Below are 19,219 nucleotides of genomic sequence, written 5' to 3'. Positions count from 1 at the left end.
CCAAAGGATCCAACAATTACCCAAGAAGATTTGATGTTATCTCAACTAGCATGATGGATTCTCTGCCAGCCCAAAATAACTGAGCCCATCAATCTCAGAGAAACAAACTCTCGAGTGTCTCGACTAACTCCACCTCCAGAGAATTTGATCCCAATCAGCAAAGCCCAGTGCCATCCAAATCTAGCTCGACGGATTCTCTACCAACTCGAGATAACCAAGCTTTGGAATCTCAAAGATAACTCCAAGTATCCCATCTCACATCACCTATTTAAGGGTCAAAACCCCGTAGGTTAACCATCTAACTCTAAAGTGCTCACTACATATCTATTGCTTCTATTCCTTACTAATTTGAGTGTCAGAGGCTACACTGAGAGAACCAACCCCGCCCCTTCTTGTAGGTGCTTATATCAAGACAGGCTTTGGTGTTCAGTCCCATTCAACATCACCAACCATTAGGCACAGAGGATGAAGCCACACAACAACATAGTCAAAACTTACTAGCCCACCCAACCACGTGTGTTTATATGCCGATGAATGAAGATACACCAATCAAGAAATAAGGTCAAAAGATGAAGAGGAAAAAGAGAAGAAACAACAATAGAATACTTTATGCATAATAAGGGTGTGCTCAAGGTTAAGACCAACCAAAATATGATGGAAAAAAAAAGGTGTCTCCAGTGCATTTTGAAGCTTTAATAATATACTTGTTCACATATTAGCTGCCAGCTTGCACATTTATACACAAGCGGAAAAACATACATGAGTAGAAAGCAAGAAAGGCAGAGAGAGCTCTAAACCTTTGATAGTGCAAACAGTTGAGAATGCATTCCACTTTGATCGCGATTAAAATTTGGCCCAAGCCGTTCCATCAAAGCAACAAAACACCAAAATGATTCTGACTCATCCCTCATCACGAACAATATTGGGGATAGGAAATCACTCATGCCCTGTGTGACAAGGGTAAGATCATAAGTTGCACTAAACACAAAAAGGCATGCAGGGAACAAGTCCTCCAAAATACATAGTAACTATATAAACAAGCTGTATGAGAACCAAACCAGATGGGAGCAATTGATAACTATTCTTTTCTCATATAAACAAGTGAAGATTATACATGATCACTATATGAAAAGATATATGGCACGTGAAATAAGGACAAACTTTTCAATTATTTAACCATATGACCAACATCAGTCAATTATTTGTGTCATTCAAGAACAGGCTGGATCATCAAGCATGCATTAGGACTCAAAATATTGTCACCAGTCGAAGGATCAAAAGTAGTATTTCCATTTTGAACTCCAGGGACTGGAAACCAAGCTTTTGCCCATGACTAATGGTTGCCAATTTTGTTACTCCATGAAAACAAACATGAATCCAATGTGGCAAGGGTTTTACCTCAGCAAAGCCCTTCGGAGTCATATTTTAAAGTAAAATCTCATCCCTCACATTTTGTTCTTGTAATTTTTGTTTCTTCTCATTCAAGCTGCAGCTGAACTTAAATGTACCAGCCCAAACTATGTTGTTACTTTATAGAGTTGTCAAGATATATATTCTCACATGGTATGTCTTTCAGTTCCTTGATGACTGGATAACCTTACATTGAGCAACTACTTTGGAAATGAAGGGCTGTATCTGTTATGATTTTACTTCTTCATTGCGCAGTAAAAGAAATTAATTGTAATTGAGATTGGCTATGTTCCACAGCAATAAATTATTGGCAGTTCCACAGTTATGACCTGTTTATCCAAGTTCAGTAGGCAAAATAACCTCAAATTATTTACCTGCCAACTTTATTAGGATCTAAAATGTGCTTCAAGTAATATTTTTTTAGCAGTGTCTACTTTCGATTTCTTCCCCTTGCCTTGCTATCAAATTCTATCCTAACTTCATATTTCTGCACTGAACAAAAATTGCAGGTGGATTGTGCTATTGATCATCCAAAGCCCAACAATTGACTGCGTCATGAATATCACTAACAATGAGAAGTACCTGACAGTAACCAAGGTCAAAGTTGTAAAATGAGTACGTCAGCAGAATGTCTCGCAAAAGGTTTACGTTTCGGTTGTCATCCCCATCATAGAATGAGAGTGACCTATCAGTCCTTACCTTGAACACAGACAGCAAGAAAAGTTAACAGTTTGAATGCTAACTGCTTCCTTCAATAAAAGAAGACGAAGAGGGGGGAGGAGGGGCACACAGAGAGAGAGATAGAGAGTCAGTCCAGCATACCACATCTTTCTCAATAAGGCCTTTCCTCTCCCTAAATTTTGTAAACCTTTTTGCCTGTTCTGGAGATATACTCTGAGCAAGAAAAGTATGAAAGTATGCATCAACCACTTAAGAGGTTTGTTTGCAATAATAAACCACAAGTTAAAAAATGAAAACATCAGATGCCATACTTCATGTCGAATACAAAAAACATGAAAATAGATATTACCCTTCCCCATCATTCATTATTACCAGCATCCAGACAGAGCATTTACATCCTCTACAAGATGTTTTGTAGAGCACCGCAGTTATTTAGAAATGAGCATAATATTTTCACACTGAATACAAGAAATCCTATCCCCTTACACACACACACACACACACAACATGAGAGACCTTTGACCTCTGCAAACAAACTTTCAAATGCTTACTCCTTCAATCACGGATTCTCTCCTTTTTCTTTTGTGGGTACTGATTTCAATGGACTTGGGAATTTCAAGATGCTGAGCGGGCTTGAAATCAAGCTTAATATCATTGCTGTAAAGAACAAGGGCGGCACAGGTATTCAAGTATTTGTAAAATGCCATGGAACTAAATTGCTTCATAGCAAGTAAACATGCAAATATTCAAGACATATACCAACTTAGAATAAAAAAGAAGTCACCACAACCTGGCAAAAACCATAACTGCTTATATGGAGAGCTAGTTAAATCAATGCATACAGGGAAAGCACATTTCATAGAAGCACAAAGCAGATTAAATATGCCTACACATATCAGCACCAAGGCAAAGCAGGATGAATAAATACATCAACAATTAAAATTAAAATCTGAACCTGCCACTGGTTTTTTATGGTCTCATACTCAGATTTTTTTACCGAGACATGATATTCTCGCTCTGCATATGTTGAATCATATGCATAATATCCCAACAAGAAAGGCCACACCTGTAATCATAATTAGAAGTTAAAAGCACTTAAATATGCATGCAATCCAAAAAAGAAAAAAAAAAAGCAAGCAGCTCCATCCCACTGCAGCAGACAAACCTCTTTCCGAAGTCTGTGATCGACGCCCCCATAGAATATCCTCTTTCTTAAAGCTTCTGAATCCATGATTCGTCCTTCGGAATCAAAGAAAGCCAACCACTGCAAACATACTTAAACTTTACGGGAGAGTCTGTAACATTATATGCATGCAGGCAGGAAGGCATGTCAGGCCTTGAGGGGAAGAAGAAAAGGAAATTGGAAAAAAAAGAAAAGAAAAGAAAAGATAGTGGGCAGTACAGGGAGGGAAGAGGGCGCAGAACAAGGGGGTTTTACCTATTTTTTAATTGAATCACTCAAATAATAAAAGCTTGTCCATATGTCATGAAGGTACAGCATATGCACAAAGTTATCTATCTGAATGATCAATATAGTTACAGTTTTATAAGAACAGGTTGTGAGTGGTCTATTTAAGAGCCAATATCATCAACAAAATAACATGCATACAGGCACTCCCAGTGTGCATAGACTCCTGGATATTTTTAAAATATCCGTGTCTGGGACAGGGAAAGAGTTTATTTGTAAGGTAGTATCATTTTATGTTTACTCAACACTGTACAAGAAGAGAGAACAATTTTCTAAACTTAATTGCACTGAGATTTAGGACCCATAGGTTCATAATTGATCAAATCACACATAATTCAGAATAGATTACTTTTCCATGACCATTTCCTTTCATTATATATGCATGTCGAGCAAATCATGAATTTTCTCATGATGGGCATTTATTATTTTTTATTAATAATAGTGGCTCGAACACTACGAATTAGGTGTAAAAACGTGATCCAAGCATAGCAATAACAAATGAAGAGAAGAAAATGTGATGATTGGTACAACACCAATATATTGGATATTACTTATTTCGTATCAAAAGAAAAATATTGGACCTAACAATAAATAAATAAACAAGGAGTGCATGTTACATGATGGATTCATAATATTGAAGTATTTGACAGATCCATCACTGGCAATTGGCAGGATAGCACAGCCCTTACCTCTTCAGATGCCAAGGGAGGCTGACGTGGCTTTCCCCATACCAGTGTTAATTTATCAAACTGGCAAAACAAATATTTCATTAGAATACAGTGCAACGGAAAATTGAGGGAAATTTACATGCCCTAGTCAAGAAAGAAGAAAAAAGACAGTACATTAGGTTGTGAATCTAAACCATTCATTTCAATCAAAAACATTTGCATGCATATCTTGAGGTTATTATGGTACTGCAACAATTAAGTAAATTCAGATGCATCAATTAAGTATGAATATAGCAACCAAGTCAAGGCACTGTACTTACAAGGAAAACGCATGGTCATCTGTACAATAAGACTTGATCTTGTTTGTCAAAATCACATATATTCTACCAAGAGCAATTTGTATTTCTACTCCAAAGGACAAATATAACCATATTACATGGTATGATGCAACACACATGTTCAAGGGTCTTCAAACCAACAGTTGAAAAGGCAATGATGCTAAGATATATTAAATGTTGCATATAATTTTCTGTGAACATGTTTCAATTGATTAAGTCCTCAAGTCCAAAGTACAGATAAGGTGGCCAAGTCAAGGATCTAGAGGAATAACTGAAAGACGAACAGTTTAGTAGTAAATCTTTCATTCCTGTGAGGATTGTAGCGTTGGCAAATTTCATAAGCAACAGTCAATGTCTGTCATTTAACACTACAAAGTATGTGAAGCATCTCAGGAATATTGAAAAACAACTGCAAAATGAAAAGTCTAGTCTCTATGTAACATCCCGAAATTAGGAGATAAATAATAATTTATGTTGTTTGAGGGAATAGGAAATTAAAGATAATTAATTTCTAAATCTTTGGGGATGTATGAGAATGTGATAATCTATTCGGGTGTTTGGAGATTTAAGAAAATGTTTATTTATGTTATTTTGAGAAAATAATTATTTATTGGGGAGTATTTAGGAAAATAATAAAATAAATTGAATTAGGGGATTTTTGAAAATTATAGGGTGAAAGTGAAATAAGGGGTAACTGTGAAGTCACGGCAAAAGTGTCAATTAATGGAAGTTGTGGGTGTTGAACGTGATTTGCGGAAGTGGCCGAGTTTCATTTTAAATTTAATGATGTGAGTATATGTAATGAAGAAGCAGCTGGAGCAGGCGGTTCCCGCACGAGGAGGCTGAGGCAAGGTTGCGGGTTCGAGTGAGGGGAGGCGCACATGAGAGAGAAAATGGGCTGATTTTAATCAGCCAATGAGGGATCGAAATGATGTCGTTTCGGCCCCAAAGGCGGTGGCTGCATGCGTGGCCCAACGACTGCCACGTGGCCGCATGCGTGGCCCAACGACTGCCACGTGGCCGCGCCTCTGCCCTTTATTTTGGGCAATTTAAAGGCCATTTTCAAACCAGCAAGCAGAGAGCAATTTAGAGGAGAAGAAGATAGCGCAAAAATGAGAAATTTGGGGGAAAAAACTGAAGATTTAATGTGGTTTAATCGCGATTTAATCAACCAGGTAAGTAAAGAATTATGTATTAAACATTCTGTATGGTTGGACTTTAATTTTGGATCCGATTTTATTAATTTTGAGCGTTTATATTAATTTACAGCGTGTATTATTTTGGTGACGTTCAAGCGTAAAAACGCCGTAAACAGCTAAATAAAGGCAACCTCTCTTCTACCTTTGCGATCTTCTTTTATTTTATGAACCCCTCGCCTTTCCTTAATTCATTTTGGTTTCACATATTAATTATACGAATTGACGATTTATTAGCATAAATTAATTTAAGATAAATATGAGACTCATTGGTGTTTTATTTGTAGTGTGCCTACATGGGTAAAAATTATTAGAAGCGATATATGTTTAAGAATTTTATAGGGCTAAATTATTTATATTACACAGTTAGATTTACTTAATGGAAGCTACAATTTTATTTGTTGTCAGGGAACGTTTTACTTCGCAGCGGGAGTACAAAAAAAGCAAGGAACGACCGTGTAAAGGCAAGTTGCTAACCCTCTCCTCGTATTCTTTAATTCCCTTGAGAGTCTCCGTGGTTTCTCGTATTTTATCCCTTCCCTTAAGCTAATTCGGCGCCCAACATCACTTATTGAGTTATTATTCATTTGGTATAATTTAAATTAAATCTGAGACTTCTAGAATTTTATGTGTTGTGTGCCTACGGAGGTTTGTACCGCTCGCCGAACCCTACTTGGGGACTAGGTTCCTAGATGTGCAGATTTATTTATGGATTTCTCGGGTTTATTTATGGTTCAGTTAGGGTTATCGAGCAGTAGGGCAGGGGTCGGCTGTTTGGTGACGTTGGGGTCGACTATCGTACGACCCTGAAGTGGACCGTTGGGCGGACACTCCTAGTCACTAACCGTTGACCGGTGCCAGACACTACTGATTAGCTCTGTCAGTATGTGATTTATTGCATGATTTGATATGTTGTATTACCGTTCATGGTTTGATATGCACATGGGTACGGGATGCATGTTGGGAATTCATTTATTGAGTATGCTTGGTCACGGACATACTAGCTTGGTTAGTTTGCATCTGGCATGAGCATTTGCACCGCGTGTGGTTTACTATGTGGGCGGAGTATGGCCTGATGCCTGGATGTATGAGCACCAGTGTATCACGTTGATGCTCACTACGCTATTGCATTTTTATGTGCATTGCATGGTTATTGTCAGTTCACAGATCTCAGACGGGATGATCGTTCCAATGGAGCCTACGACTCGGTTATTCTACAGCTCGGGTGTCGGGAGGACCGACGCGAGCATTTGGATGACGGGAGTACCGACCCGAGGCAGTGCACACAAGTTTGTTGGAGATATATGTTGCCTTTCAGGGCAACGACAAGTTAGTATGGGACTTGGATGTTGTGTGTCTTGTGTGGGCCCTAAGGATCGATACGTGTTTTTATTTACGCTTTTATACTGTGTTGGGCATCTCATGGCTTGTGTGTACTTGGGGGCTGGTGTTCTGGGAAGAGTTTATTGGATATGCTTAACCTTTAGCCTTTCTTTCCTTATGCTTGCTGAGTCTCTCGACTCACTTTGTTTTCCATCATTCCAAGTAGTGGCAGCGTGGGTCAAGGGCAAGGAAGATAGCATCTAGCGGCAGAGTCGGTATGGTGTACAGACAGTCCCGTCAGTCCTTGTCAACTCTGATGGTAGAGTAGGATTTACTCTATTATTTTTACTGTGCTAGGTCATTCCTCGAGTATCGTGTATGTCGGCACAAGAGTCAGTATTCATTTAATTATCTTGTGACCGCTGTGCTAGCGGTGTTCTCGTAGTGCATGCATGTATATAGCTTCACTTCCGTTATTTTAATTCTTGTGTATGCATGTTAGGGTAGTTCTTGTCTTGTGTTTCATTCTTTCTCCTTCCGTAGGCGCTCCCGTTCGGGTAGTCCAGGTGGTTGGGATATCCGGGCGGGGGTGTTTACACTCTGTTTCTGCTGCAAAGTTTTAACCAGCATTTAAAAAGTTCAAACTGAAGCATTAGGACACATGGAAATATCATTAAAGCACAGCAACTGAATGCCATACTGCAAGTTGTTTGACAAGAGTTCCAACTGAAGCAAAGGTTGCTTCTGTTTCTACTGCAAAGGTTTTAAACAGCAAATTCAGACTTCAAACTGAAGCATTTGAATGCATGGGAAAACACCATTTGAGTGCAGCATTAGAGTGCCATTCTGCAAGATGTTTGGAAAGAGTCAGAATCCTATGAGTTGAATCTTTGGCTTGATGAAGGTCATGTGAATGCTTTTACACTACATTCAAGTGCATAAGCAGAACTCTGTTATGGAAGAGTCATGTTCTACATAAGATGCTATTGCTCTCTAAGGACTTCTTCGCAGCAGCTAGGGTAATGATTTTTCAGTTCTTTCAGAATAAAAAAGTGGGCCACAAAGTTATTTGTAAGAGAGAATTCACATTAAGAAACATTTACAAGAGCTCATTTATTCGTGGGTTTCTTCTTAACAACTATGTAATTGTGTAAAGAGGTCGCTTCTACTTTCTGGAGTATCAGATAAAGCCGTGAAAAGGATCAATAATGCAGGTATCAGTTAATCATGATGTGTCCAGCAAGCTAAATTCTTCAATTTAGGTTTTGGGGTATCTAGCAATTGGGTAGATAGAATAAACTGAAAACTAGGAGAGTAAGCTATGGCAAAACAATTCACTAACCACCAAAAGAAAACAGATTACACATGGCATATACCACTAAATTTATGAAATTAACCATAATTCAATATAAATATCAATGACAAATGAATCATGCATCAAAAATAGATAAATCACAACTGGAAAATATCATAACCATGTATATTAGTACAACATTGCTCATTTCACTTACTATAACTAGAGTTACCCACATAATAAAAAACCTTGGGAAGCATGAATGCATTATTTTTGGTGTCATACAGGTGCCTTGCATATGTACTAGACACACCAAATAGGATACAGACTTGGTATGTTCTTGTTGTTTTGTTTCTAGGGAGATATGGCACATGCCTTTGGTTACAACATGATTCTCAATAAAAAATTTAGAACTTGCACTCCGTTTCAGCATAAAAGATTTTTGCAAAACATTTACTTATTTTCTGATGCTTGGTTACACAGAATTGGTAGAACATTTTTATAAACAAAAACCTTTTTTAATTTACTTATTTTCTGATGATCTAAATAAACAAATTATAGGATAAAAATTTGCAAGTCATTTTCTTTTTATCGACAATCGACCAAGTGGGATTAAAGCTTGCAATTTTTTATGTTGTTACTGAACAAGGACTGGACAAAGGCCCCTCCCATTTTCCCTCCAATTCAAATCCTCCTATGTCTATATAACTGTCTCCACTCCCAAACCAGATTCTTTGTTTCAAAAATAGATCATGTCTAGGTTCTGTCAGCTTTCTCTATCAATAACTAGCACAACAGAAGTAACAAAATCTATGTATCACAATTGAGCAGAGCTGGAGCACAATCGCAGCATGTGTGAAGCTCTTGTTCATCAAAATAAATGTTGGCTAAGACCATCATTGCTATGTGGCACGTTTCAGTGCATTTACATGTGGCATTTCAACCATAAAAAAAAAAAAAAAGATTCGCTAAGGTGTTTGCAGAAATGCCGCAAACACTGAATAGGATGGTTGCAAGAATGCAACCTTGCAGGCATGTCATTTCTTTGAATTCAATCCCAACCTTCTGAAAGAGTAAAAGGCCAAAACTAACAAGAAGAGAAAAGAATCTGAAACTGAACCTTACAACTAATTTATTTTATCTTGTATGATAATTTCTCAGGTGGCAAAGGGGCAAGATGAATTAATTTGGTATTTTTTGGGCGGTAAAATTGATGATTCCTAGTATCACTACCAGTTAATTAGTATGGTGAAATGATAATTAACATTTTTTTATTTTCAATTATTAGCCAAACATCAGAAAGAACAGGTGTCCCTAGTGCAGTTCAGGGCTGTCTGGGTCAGGGTAGACCCCCCAAGCCAAACTGAACCAATGCAATTGGTTTGCATTGGTTCAGTTTTTTTATAGGTTAGTTCAGTCCTGGGTCCAAATTTTTGGACCCATTCAAAATCGGTGCAGTTCTAGGTCCAACCCTTAACTCCAACAAAAACAGGTATCTCTCTTTTTTGTATGTCAACAGCATGAATGCTATCATTATTATAGATTGAGGTACAACATGCCAGTATAAGCAACACGCATCAAATCCGTACTCTCCTCACAATTATCTCCACTCTGTTAATAGAGGACCAAAAACAAATTTCCCTTTGCTCATGCTTTTCCTTCTGTTCCCTTATTTTCTTTTTTACAAAAATGACCATACAGTTTTGTTGAAAACTGCAAAGAACAGCAAGAATGAAGCTTGGATTGGGAAATCTTGGAAGGAACCATACTTCCTGATGATTCTATTGAATACTCCATGAGAAGTTTAAATAAACAAGAGATCCTAAAATCTAGGAATTTAAAATACAATCAAAAACTAATTAAAATACAATAACATATTTCAGATATAACAAATCTCCTAAATTTTAGAGGTAGATAAGATTCTATCTCCTCCTAGAATTTAGGACAGCTGGAGCTTTATCTTGATCACAAATTGAGGCATTATCTTTGACCATAATATCCCATATTTCAACAAGTTCAAATTTTTAACAGCCTAATTGTATAATTTAAAAATGTGAACCAAATCCAACAAGGATTTGTTTAAAAAGAATAACTAACAAAGAAATAAATACTGATACCTTTTCTGGTAGGTAGTTATATATCCAAAAGAAGCCCCAAAAGAGTTCCTTTGTGTATGTTATTTGCAGCTAATATTGTCTTGATGGATGAGACAAAATAAGGCACAAAGAATAAACTTGAATTAAAGAGAAACACCTTAAATTAGAATCCAAAAGATTTAAAGTAAAAGTTGAAAACTGAGTGTGTGGAGTGTATTTTAGTAAAAATAGAAGTGTGAATGATTTTACGATGAGACTTGGAGATCAAATTATCCCAAAAAATAATAATAATAATAAATTTCGATATCTTGGATCAATTGTTCAAAAATAATAGAAGATTAGGAAGGTTATTATTATTCCTCGTAGAATCAAGGCAAGATAGCTATAGTGAATACAACTAGCACTCGATGCAATCATAAAATCCATTTAAAGTAAGAAAGTTTTATTCAGCTGCTATTAGACCATCTTAATTCATTGTTAAAATGTTGGCAGTTATAGTACCAAGATGTACAAAACATGTGTAACTAAGATGAGAATGTTACAGTAGATGTGCAGCTATAAAAGCAAAGAGAAAATAAGAAATGTTAGTGGCACCTATTGAAAATAAGATATGTGAGTCACGATTAAGATGGTTTAGATGTGTGAGAATGAGAGAAATAGAAAGCATCTTTGAGGTGGGTGAATGAAATGGGGGAATTTTTATAAATGGTTATTATATCTTATGTCATGCCTAAGGATATGGCCATTAATAAAAATGGTTAGAGCATTATTATCAAAACAAGACCAATCATCAAACTGGCGATGGTACTGGTTCACTGGTAGAATCAATGGTTCAAAGACTTATATACAAAAAATAATAATATTACTATTTAGGTTATATGATTATAGTGTTGGCTATTATTAACATTAAAAATATTAAAATAATATAAAAGCATGAATCACTAATTAAATGTTCAAATTCCACAATTATAATCTAATTAAAACAGAAAAAAAAAATAACTAAGATGTTCAAATATCATCATTACAGTACCTCAATATAGATTGGTAATGAATTCTATGGATTTCCGTGTAATCAAAGTATCCTATTTTGGCTACATGGTTTGGAGTTAATTATCTTGATCATCTTGGCTGATTGGGCGGCAGATTCAATCATCATGGCTGATCAACTTAATGCTGAGGAGATCAGCAAGCTTAAAAGCTTTCTGAAAACCATTCAAGTAGGTATTTATTTGAATTCTGAATCTATTACTACCTCACATACTATTGTCAAGCCCTTGAATTAGGTCTAGTAATTCGGTAATTCTGATTATAGAATGAGAGAGAGAGAGAGAGAGAGAGAGAGAAGGAGAAAATAAGAGAGAACAGAGAGATTAAGGGGGAGGAAGTTTATTCATTCAATCAATCGGTAAAATCTTCCTGAGTGCCCTAGGTCTCTTATTAAGAGGACGTCTAGCCATACAACGATTTCCTCTAATCGCTTTACAAACTACTCTAATTGTTACAACTGTCATTCTTGCCTTCTAACCTCCTGACCTCCCCAACAGTCTATAAGAGGTAAGTAATTACAAGATTATCCCCAGGGTTATAACAATCTCCACCCCTTGAAAGAATTCTTGTCCTCAAGAATTTAGAGAAGTCCCACAGCTCAAGAAAATTGCTTCAAAAGATTTGGGAGGTATTCACAAGTAGTGTGGTCCCGATGAAGATGATTGGACCAATACCTGAGTTAGAGGTAACTTCCCTTGGTACACCACTCTTTTCTCCACATTAGCGCGGGGTTCAATTACCTCTTCTGCATTCTGTGGTAAGTTTGCCCAAGTAGGATCAGTAGGGTTGGTAGCTCTCTTCAACAACAAAACATGGAACATCGGATGGCCGATCACCCCTTCTGGTAACTGCAACCGATATGCTACTGGCCCCACCTTGGCCACGATAGGGAGGGTCCAAAATACTTTGGACTCAACTTAGAAGCTAGTAAGGAGTATAAGGCTGTTGCAGGAACCTCCTAACCTTGAGGAAAACCATATCACTTGTCTCAAAGGTCCTGTCACTCCATCTCCTGTCCGCCATCTGCTTCATCTGGTTACGAGCAGTAGCCAATTCCCTTTTTAACACTATTAACAATTGCTGCATCTGTTGGAAATAATGCTCCACTTCAACCATAGTAGGGGAAGACTCTGAAATGGAGGGCAGCAAAGTGGGCTTATACCCAAACATGGCTTCAAAAGGACTCCTTCGAATAGCATTGTGGTAGCTGGTATTGTACCACCACTGTGCTAACGGCAACCACCTATTCCAGCTCTTAGGGTTAGTGAAGCACATACACCTTAAGTATGCCTCTAGACACTGGTTGACCTTTTCCGTTTGAGGGTGATAGGCAGTGGACAGGGATAGGCCTACTCCCAACTTTCTGAACAACTCCTGCCAAAACAAACTTGTGAATACCTTGTCTCTATTCAAGACAATAGTTTTAGGAACACCATGTATACTGGCCACCTTATCCAAAAATGTTCGTGCCACCTCCTATGCAGTAAATGGATGAGAGAGACTAATGAAGTGCTCAAATTTTGTCAAACGATCTACCACCACCATAATTACATCTTTGTCTTCCGACCGTGGTAGGCCCTCCACAAAGTCCATGGAAAGCCCCTCCCATGCTTGCTGAGGCACTGCCAGAGGCTGCAACAATCCAAGGTAAGCCACATGTTCATGCTTACATTGCTGGCACTGCACACGACATCACAAATTTCACATCATCTGCCTTTTGTTTAGGCCAAAAGAATAATTGCTTGACCTTTTGATAAGTAGCTCGTATTCTTGAGTGACCACCCAAGGGAGAACTATTAGTGTTGGTGTCCTAATGCTAGATTTAGATGGCATCTGGCATTTATAATTATGAGACTAATGATGTAATTCTTGCAATATGTAATAAAAAATGTTTTCATATTTTAAGATCATATCTTCATTCATAACTCTCCAATCATTATATATGAATGAATCCCTAAATTTCCTATTGAAGGTCTTATTCTCAAGTATTAAGAATATGTGACAATTAACCTTTGTATTAAGGATATCTTAATGATAATTCCCAATCCTTAGACTTTCCAGAATGGGACTATGATTTATCGATTACGGACTAGCACATGGAATACTATATTTGATTAATATGAGATACTAATGATAAAGAATGGTGAGTCGCATGTCATAATCCATGAGATGGATATAGTATATATGTGGGCAGGGGTTAATGGAACACTTACTAAATGTGACGCACGGGATAGATCACATGGTTGAGAGAATCTATGGTCTATCATAGGCTTCGATTGTGTTAATGATTCTTAGACCGAAGGCAACACAGTTGTCTTGTATGTCAGTGCCAGAGATTTGTTGTTACTAAGAACCATCCGATTACCAAATGGGAGATGCACTGTGTGGTCCTTATGTAGTGACATATGGAGGCAGGTGATTGCTATCGGGATCCGTCGACCTCCGACGTGAGGTAAACATCCTATGTGATTAGTGGTGGTCTCGATTGTAAAAACCCCTGGCCAGGATACACTTGATTGGAAAGTGTTCCAATGTCGGAAAGAGTTCTGATGTGTATCTCAATTTCGCCACACTGATTTTGACATAGCTATCGAATTAGTGAGTTTGATCAATCCATGACTCACTCGATCGGGATAATAACTGATGGAGGGATTATAGTGCATGAGAATCGAAAGTCCAAATAAGTTCTATTCTGAAGTAAGACTTTATTACTGGTAGGATCGCCCTGACATAATGCTAGTTGTCACTCAGGAACTTTCGGGGTACATCGAGAAAATGGAGAGATCCTCAATGTAGACCAAAACGTTTGGTCAACGTCAAAGAGTTTGACGTGTCCTGATTGCTACTTAGTAACCTAGAAGGTCACACGCATATTCGGGTGTGATGATTGACTAAGCGATTAAGGCTGAAACCGTCATTAAGAATTAATGATGTTGTTGTTAAGAGTTAACGGACCGGGTTTGAATGATTAATTAATAAGGAGCAATCGTCAAGAGTTAACATGCATATCGTTAAGAATTAACAATGTCATTATGGGATAATGAAAGTGCTATTAAGAGTTAATAGCAGGCCTAGATACAATTTCTGAAAGTTTTAAATAGAGGGCCAAAGCGATCGACAACCTTGGGAAGTTGTTGACCAATTTCAAGAGAAACAGTTGACAGCTCCTTGCGAGCGGTCTACTGTTCCTATTGCAGAGGTCGCGAATGCACTATCGATTTGTCATCTTTTGCAACAAAAATTGGGACACGTGGCGTGGGAGGATGGGCGGACGAGAGGCTCGAAGGCATGTGTCCTTGTCGCTCCTTAGTCTCCTCTCTCTCTCTCCTATGGCCGATTTGTTGGATTACCCTCTTTTGGGTGTGCCCTAGGTTTTCCATTTTGGGAGAATATATAGTCATGTGTTTGTGCCCTCACGAGAAATGACCAAAGTGAGTGTTGGCTCGTTTTTCTTCTCCATTCTTGCTATTCTTCTCCCTATCCAAAAACCCTAACTCCCATTGCTCCTTCTTGCTCCCCTCATAGCTATTGTAGCTTATTGTTCTTGATAGTGAGACTATCAAGCTTGAGAAGCATCTTCTCTTTTGAACCCACTTCATTCCCAACCTTAATCTCCCTTACTCTCTCTGTTTAGCACAAAAAGAGAGTAGGGGGGATTCCACTAAAATCCTTCCTTTTTCAGCAACTCAATGAGAGGTCTGCTAATCATGCCATAGTGCTAAACAAATTTCCGGTAATAACCGGTCAATCCCAAGAAACTGCTCGACTCCTTCACATTTTTAGGTCTAGGCCATTCCAACATCACTTCCACCTTCTTTGGTTCAGCTCGTACCCCATTTCCACAAATAATGTCCCAAATACTCCACCTCCTTCGCAGCAAAGGTACATTTTGAGAGGTTAACATACAATTGGTGAGACTTAAGGATCTCAAATGTTGTGCGGAGATGTGAGAGGTGGTGTTCAAAAGTCGAACTGTAAACGAAGATGTCATCAAAGAAAACGATGATGAACTTCTTCAAGTAGGGTAGGAAAATTTGGTTCATCAAAGCTTGAAAGGCGGCAGGTGCATTAGTCAAACCAAAGGGCATAACAGTGAATTCGTATAGCCCTTGGTTCTAAAAGTTGTTTTATGAATGTCAGATAGGATCATCCGAATTTGATGGTAAGCAGACCTAAGGTCCAGTTTAGAGAAGATTTTTGCACCATATAACTCATCCAATAAATCATCAATCAAGGGTATAGGAAACTTATTTTTGATAGTGTTGGAGTTAAGCTATCGGTAGTCTATGCAAAACCTCCAAGTTCCATCTTTTTTCTTAACAAGGAGGACTGGGGATGCATAGGGGCTTTGGTTGGGCTGAATGATGGTTGAGTCTAGCATTGTTTTAACTTGCTTCTCAATCTTTGTTTTTTGAGCAAGAGGGTATCTATAGGCTTTAACATTGACAGGTTCTGAGTTCGGTTTAAGGTGAATTGAGTGGTCCAAGGGTCTTTGGGGTAGTAAAGAATTGGGTTCCGCAAATAGATCCTTAAATTCTACCAAAAGTGAATGCAAGTCATTTGAAAAACATACCTTATTTGTGAGTTGGAAGCAATGCTGGTAGCGGTAGGATGGAAGTTCTGCCCTAGATTGGCTGCCACCTGCCATTTCCACAGCCTGTATAGAATAGAGTGGGGCTATCTGCCCTCCCTTCTTCAACATCATCTTCTGCAGTCTTTTCCCTCCAATTAGCTTACACTCTCCTTGCTCTAAGCTACCCAACAAAGTCAGCTTCTTCCCTTCGATTACCACTGTGACTTCTAACTTATTAAAGTCAAAAGTCAGAGGACTCACAATCCTCGTCCAGTCTACGCCAAGCACTATATCACATCCACCCAGTTCAAAAATTCGCAAATCAACTACAAATTCCTAACCATGCATGATCCATGTAAATCCTATACATTTGTAGTGGTTATACATTCTACTCTCGTTGGCTACAGTTACCGACAAGGGGGTTGTGGCTGTCATGGGACACTCGAGGCTTGTAGTTGTGGCTTCACTAAGAAAGTTGTGCGTGTTTCCATTGTCAATAAGCACCATTAACCTTTGTTTCCCCACCTGGCCTCTCACTTTTATAATCTGTCCCATGGGGCTTCCTTTCAGTGCATGGAAGGAAATCTCCCCTCCTTCCTCTCCTTGCACTTCTTCTTCTTCTTGCAACAACCCTTCTTTGTCGACCACTTCTTCTGCTTCTTCTTCCGTCTTTTCCCCATCAACTCCCTCCATATTCATCAGCTGCCTTTTGCATTGATGACCAGGGTCATATTTGTTGCTCTATCAAATTCCCCTTACTTCCATTGTTACTCTGCCTTGGGAGCTGTGATTGACTATGCCACGTGAGTAAAGGCCTTGTGTTTCCCCCTTTATATTGTCCTGCCAATATACTTGGTTTATAGGGAACCTTGTGTTTCTTGAAGATGGCCTCTAAGGCCAATTCTTAAAGCCTAGCCTTTTTTGCAGCTTGTTTCACAGATGTAGGGGTCATCATCTTCACCATTGGCCGCAATTCTTCCCTCAATCCGCTAATAAAGACTAATACCAAATATTGTTTGGTGAGTCCTGGTTACACCGTACTCACCATAGATCTCAACTCCTCAAATCGAGCTTGGTACTCAACCACAGTCCCTTCTTGTTTTAACTTGCTGAATTCTTCGATTACATCGGCCATGTTTTCCTCCCCGAAGCGATCACATAACCCATTAGCAAATTCTGCCCAGCTTCCATGCATTTCTTCATCTTGGACCATCCTTGATACCAAGAATCCACCTGTTCATTCAAATAGGTCGACGCCAAATTTATCTTTTAATATTTAGGGATCCAGTAGAATTGAAAAATTCTTCCGCACCTTTGTACCCACCATCGTGGTTTCTTTCCTTCAAACACTGAAATCTCCAATCTTAGCATCGGAACATGGATCTAAGTCCATTGTTGTTGATTCCTCCCCGGAACTTCTTGAATTGTAGCCTGATCTACTTCATCAAGAATCCCTTGTGTGCCCGAATGGTTGCCCTGATGTGGCAAAATCGAGTCAGAGGTCTGTCTTGGGGGATATTTCGACGACAAACAGAATTGAGGTAGGGAAGACAGCCTGCTTAGCACACTGTCGATTCTTCATCCCTGCAATTCCACTATTTCTTGACACCAATTCATCGCTTCTTATTGCTTCTCCATGGCCGCTTGCATGGTTTCTCTCCACTCAACCAAGTCCTCTCGTGTTTGGCGTAAGGTTTCTTGGGTGTGGGTCGCCCCAAACTCCATGGATTCTAGCCTGATCTCTAGCTGCTTCAAGTGTGTTCCCTCGGCCATTGCACCTTAATCCCCAAACACACTGAATTCCTCCATTGGGTGTTTTGTCCTTCCCACGCTGAAGCACCTTGCTTCATTTGACACTTTTCCATCGTGGCGTGGCTTTCGTAAGTCTTCCCACAACCAGATCGTTCGTTCGGCTCTGATACCACAATTGTCAAGCCCTTGAATTAGGGCAGGCAATTCGGTAATTCTGATTGTAGAACAAGAGAGAGAGAGAGCAGAGAGATCAAGAGCGAGGAAATTTATTCATTCAATCAATGGGTAAAATCCTCCTGAGTGTTGTAGGTCTCTTATTAAGAGGACCTCTAGCCATACAACGATTTCCTCTAACTGCTTAACAACCTACTTTAGCTGTTACAAGTGTGCTTCCTGCCTTTTAACCTCCTAACCTCCCTAATAGTCTATAAGAGGTAAGTAATTACAAGATTATCCCTAGGGTAGTAACAAATATTAGGAATAATTTATGGATCCTAGACTCAGAAGCTATCGACCATATGACCTTTGATTTAAATGTGTTTGACTCTTATACACCAATGAGTAGACCCAAGAAGATAACAGTAGCCAATGGAGACGCAATTCCTATAGCTGGTCATGGTAATGTGAACCTAAATTCCACATTACCTATTCAACATGTTCTTCATGTACCTAATCTCTCTAACAACTTGATATATGTCCACCAGTTGACCAAAGATCTAAATTGTTGTGTTGCGTTTTCTCCTAACAAATGTGAGTTTCAGGCACTAGACACGAGGAAGAAGATTGGTGTTACTGAGGAATGGAATGAGTTGTACTACTTGAAGATAATTAATTCTGCTATTAAGGGGGAGCAACCTATCAGTGCCTACTCATTTCAGCCTGCATCTATCACTAATTTTTGGCTTCTCCTTCACTTAGTTTAATGCAGTCTATGTTTCCTACTTTGTTTAGAAATCTAGATGTGTCTAATCTTCATTGTGATGTGTGTGAATTTTCTAAACACCATAGAGTTTCTTATCTTGTGAGTAATAAATTATCCTCCATTCCATTCACTTTGATTCATTCGGATGTGTGGGGACCATCTAGAATTCCTAATTTTTTTTTATGATCTAGGTGTCCAGGCTTCGCTTGCCTAGTCCTGGAGGAGACTGGCCTTCCCCCCTGGTTCAGCCTCCAGGTAAATCAAATGCAATCGCAAGCTTATACACTCCCAAGCGGACACGCGGTCAGTCTCCACCAAATGGGGCATTTCTATCTCCACTAGGAGTCAAACCCCCACCACTCCTAAGGAAACTTGGGAGCTTTACCACTTGCTCCATGCCCTAGGGGTAGATGGTTTATTACTTTTATTAATGATTGTACAAGGATGACTT

General features: G+C 38.8%; 1 protein-coding gene across 6 annotated transcripts in view; it reads right to left on the bottom strand.

Moving 5' to 3' along the window:
- LOC127794943 (uncharacterized) overlaps positions 1-19,219 on the bottom strand; it is a 49,802-nt gene that overhangs the window by 8,367 nt on the left and 22,216 nt on the right. For all 6 annotated transcript variants that reach the window (XM_052326274.1, XM_052326275.1, XM_052326276.1 and 3 more), the window contains 6 exons: positions 4,249-4,308; positions 3,257-3,355; positions 3,047-3,157; positions 2,233-2,304; positions 1,993-2,109; positions 798-947 (listed from right to left, as the gene is read on the bottom strand). In XM_052326274.1, coding sequence (XP_052182234.1) covers positions 798-947; positions 1,993-2,109; positions 2,233-2,304; positions 3,047-3,157; positions 3,257-3,355; positions 4,249-4,308 — 609 coding nt within the window. The remainder of the gene's footprint in view (positions 1-797; positions 948-1,992; positions 2,110-2,232; positions 2,305-3,046; positions 3,158-3,256; positions 3,356-4,248; positions 4,309-19,219) is intronic.

The sequence above is a fragment of the Diospyros lotus genome, chromosome 2, assembly GCF_014633365.1.
Source record: "Diospyros lotus cultivar Yz01 chromosome 2, ASM1463336v1, whole genome shotgun sequence".
NCBI classification, from domain to species: domain Eukaryota; kingdom Viridiplantae; phylum Streptophyta; class Magnoliopsida; order Ericales; family Ebenaceae; genus Diospyros; species Diospyros lotus.
Note: the sequence above shows the minus strand (reverse complement) of the source record. Positions and strands in the feature narration are given on the sequence as shown.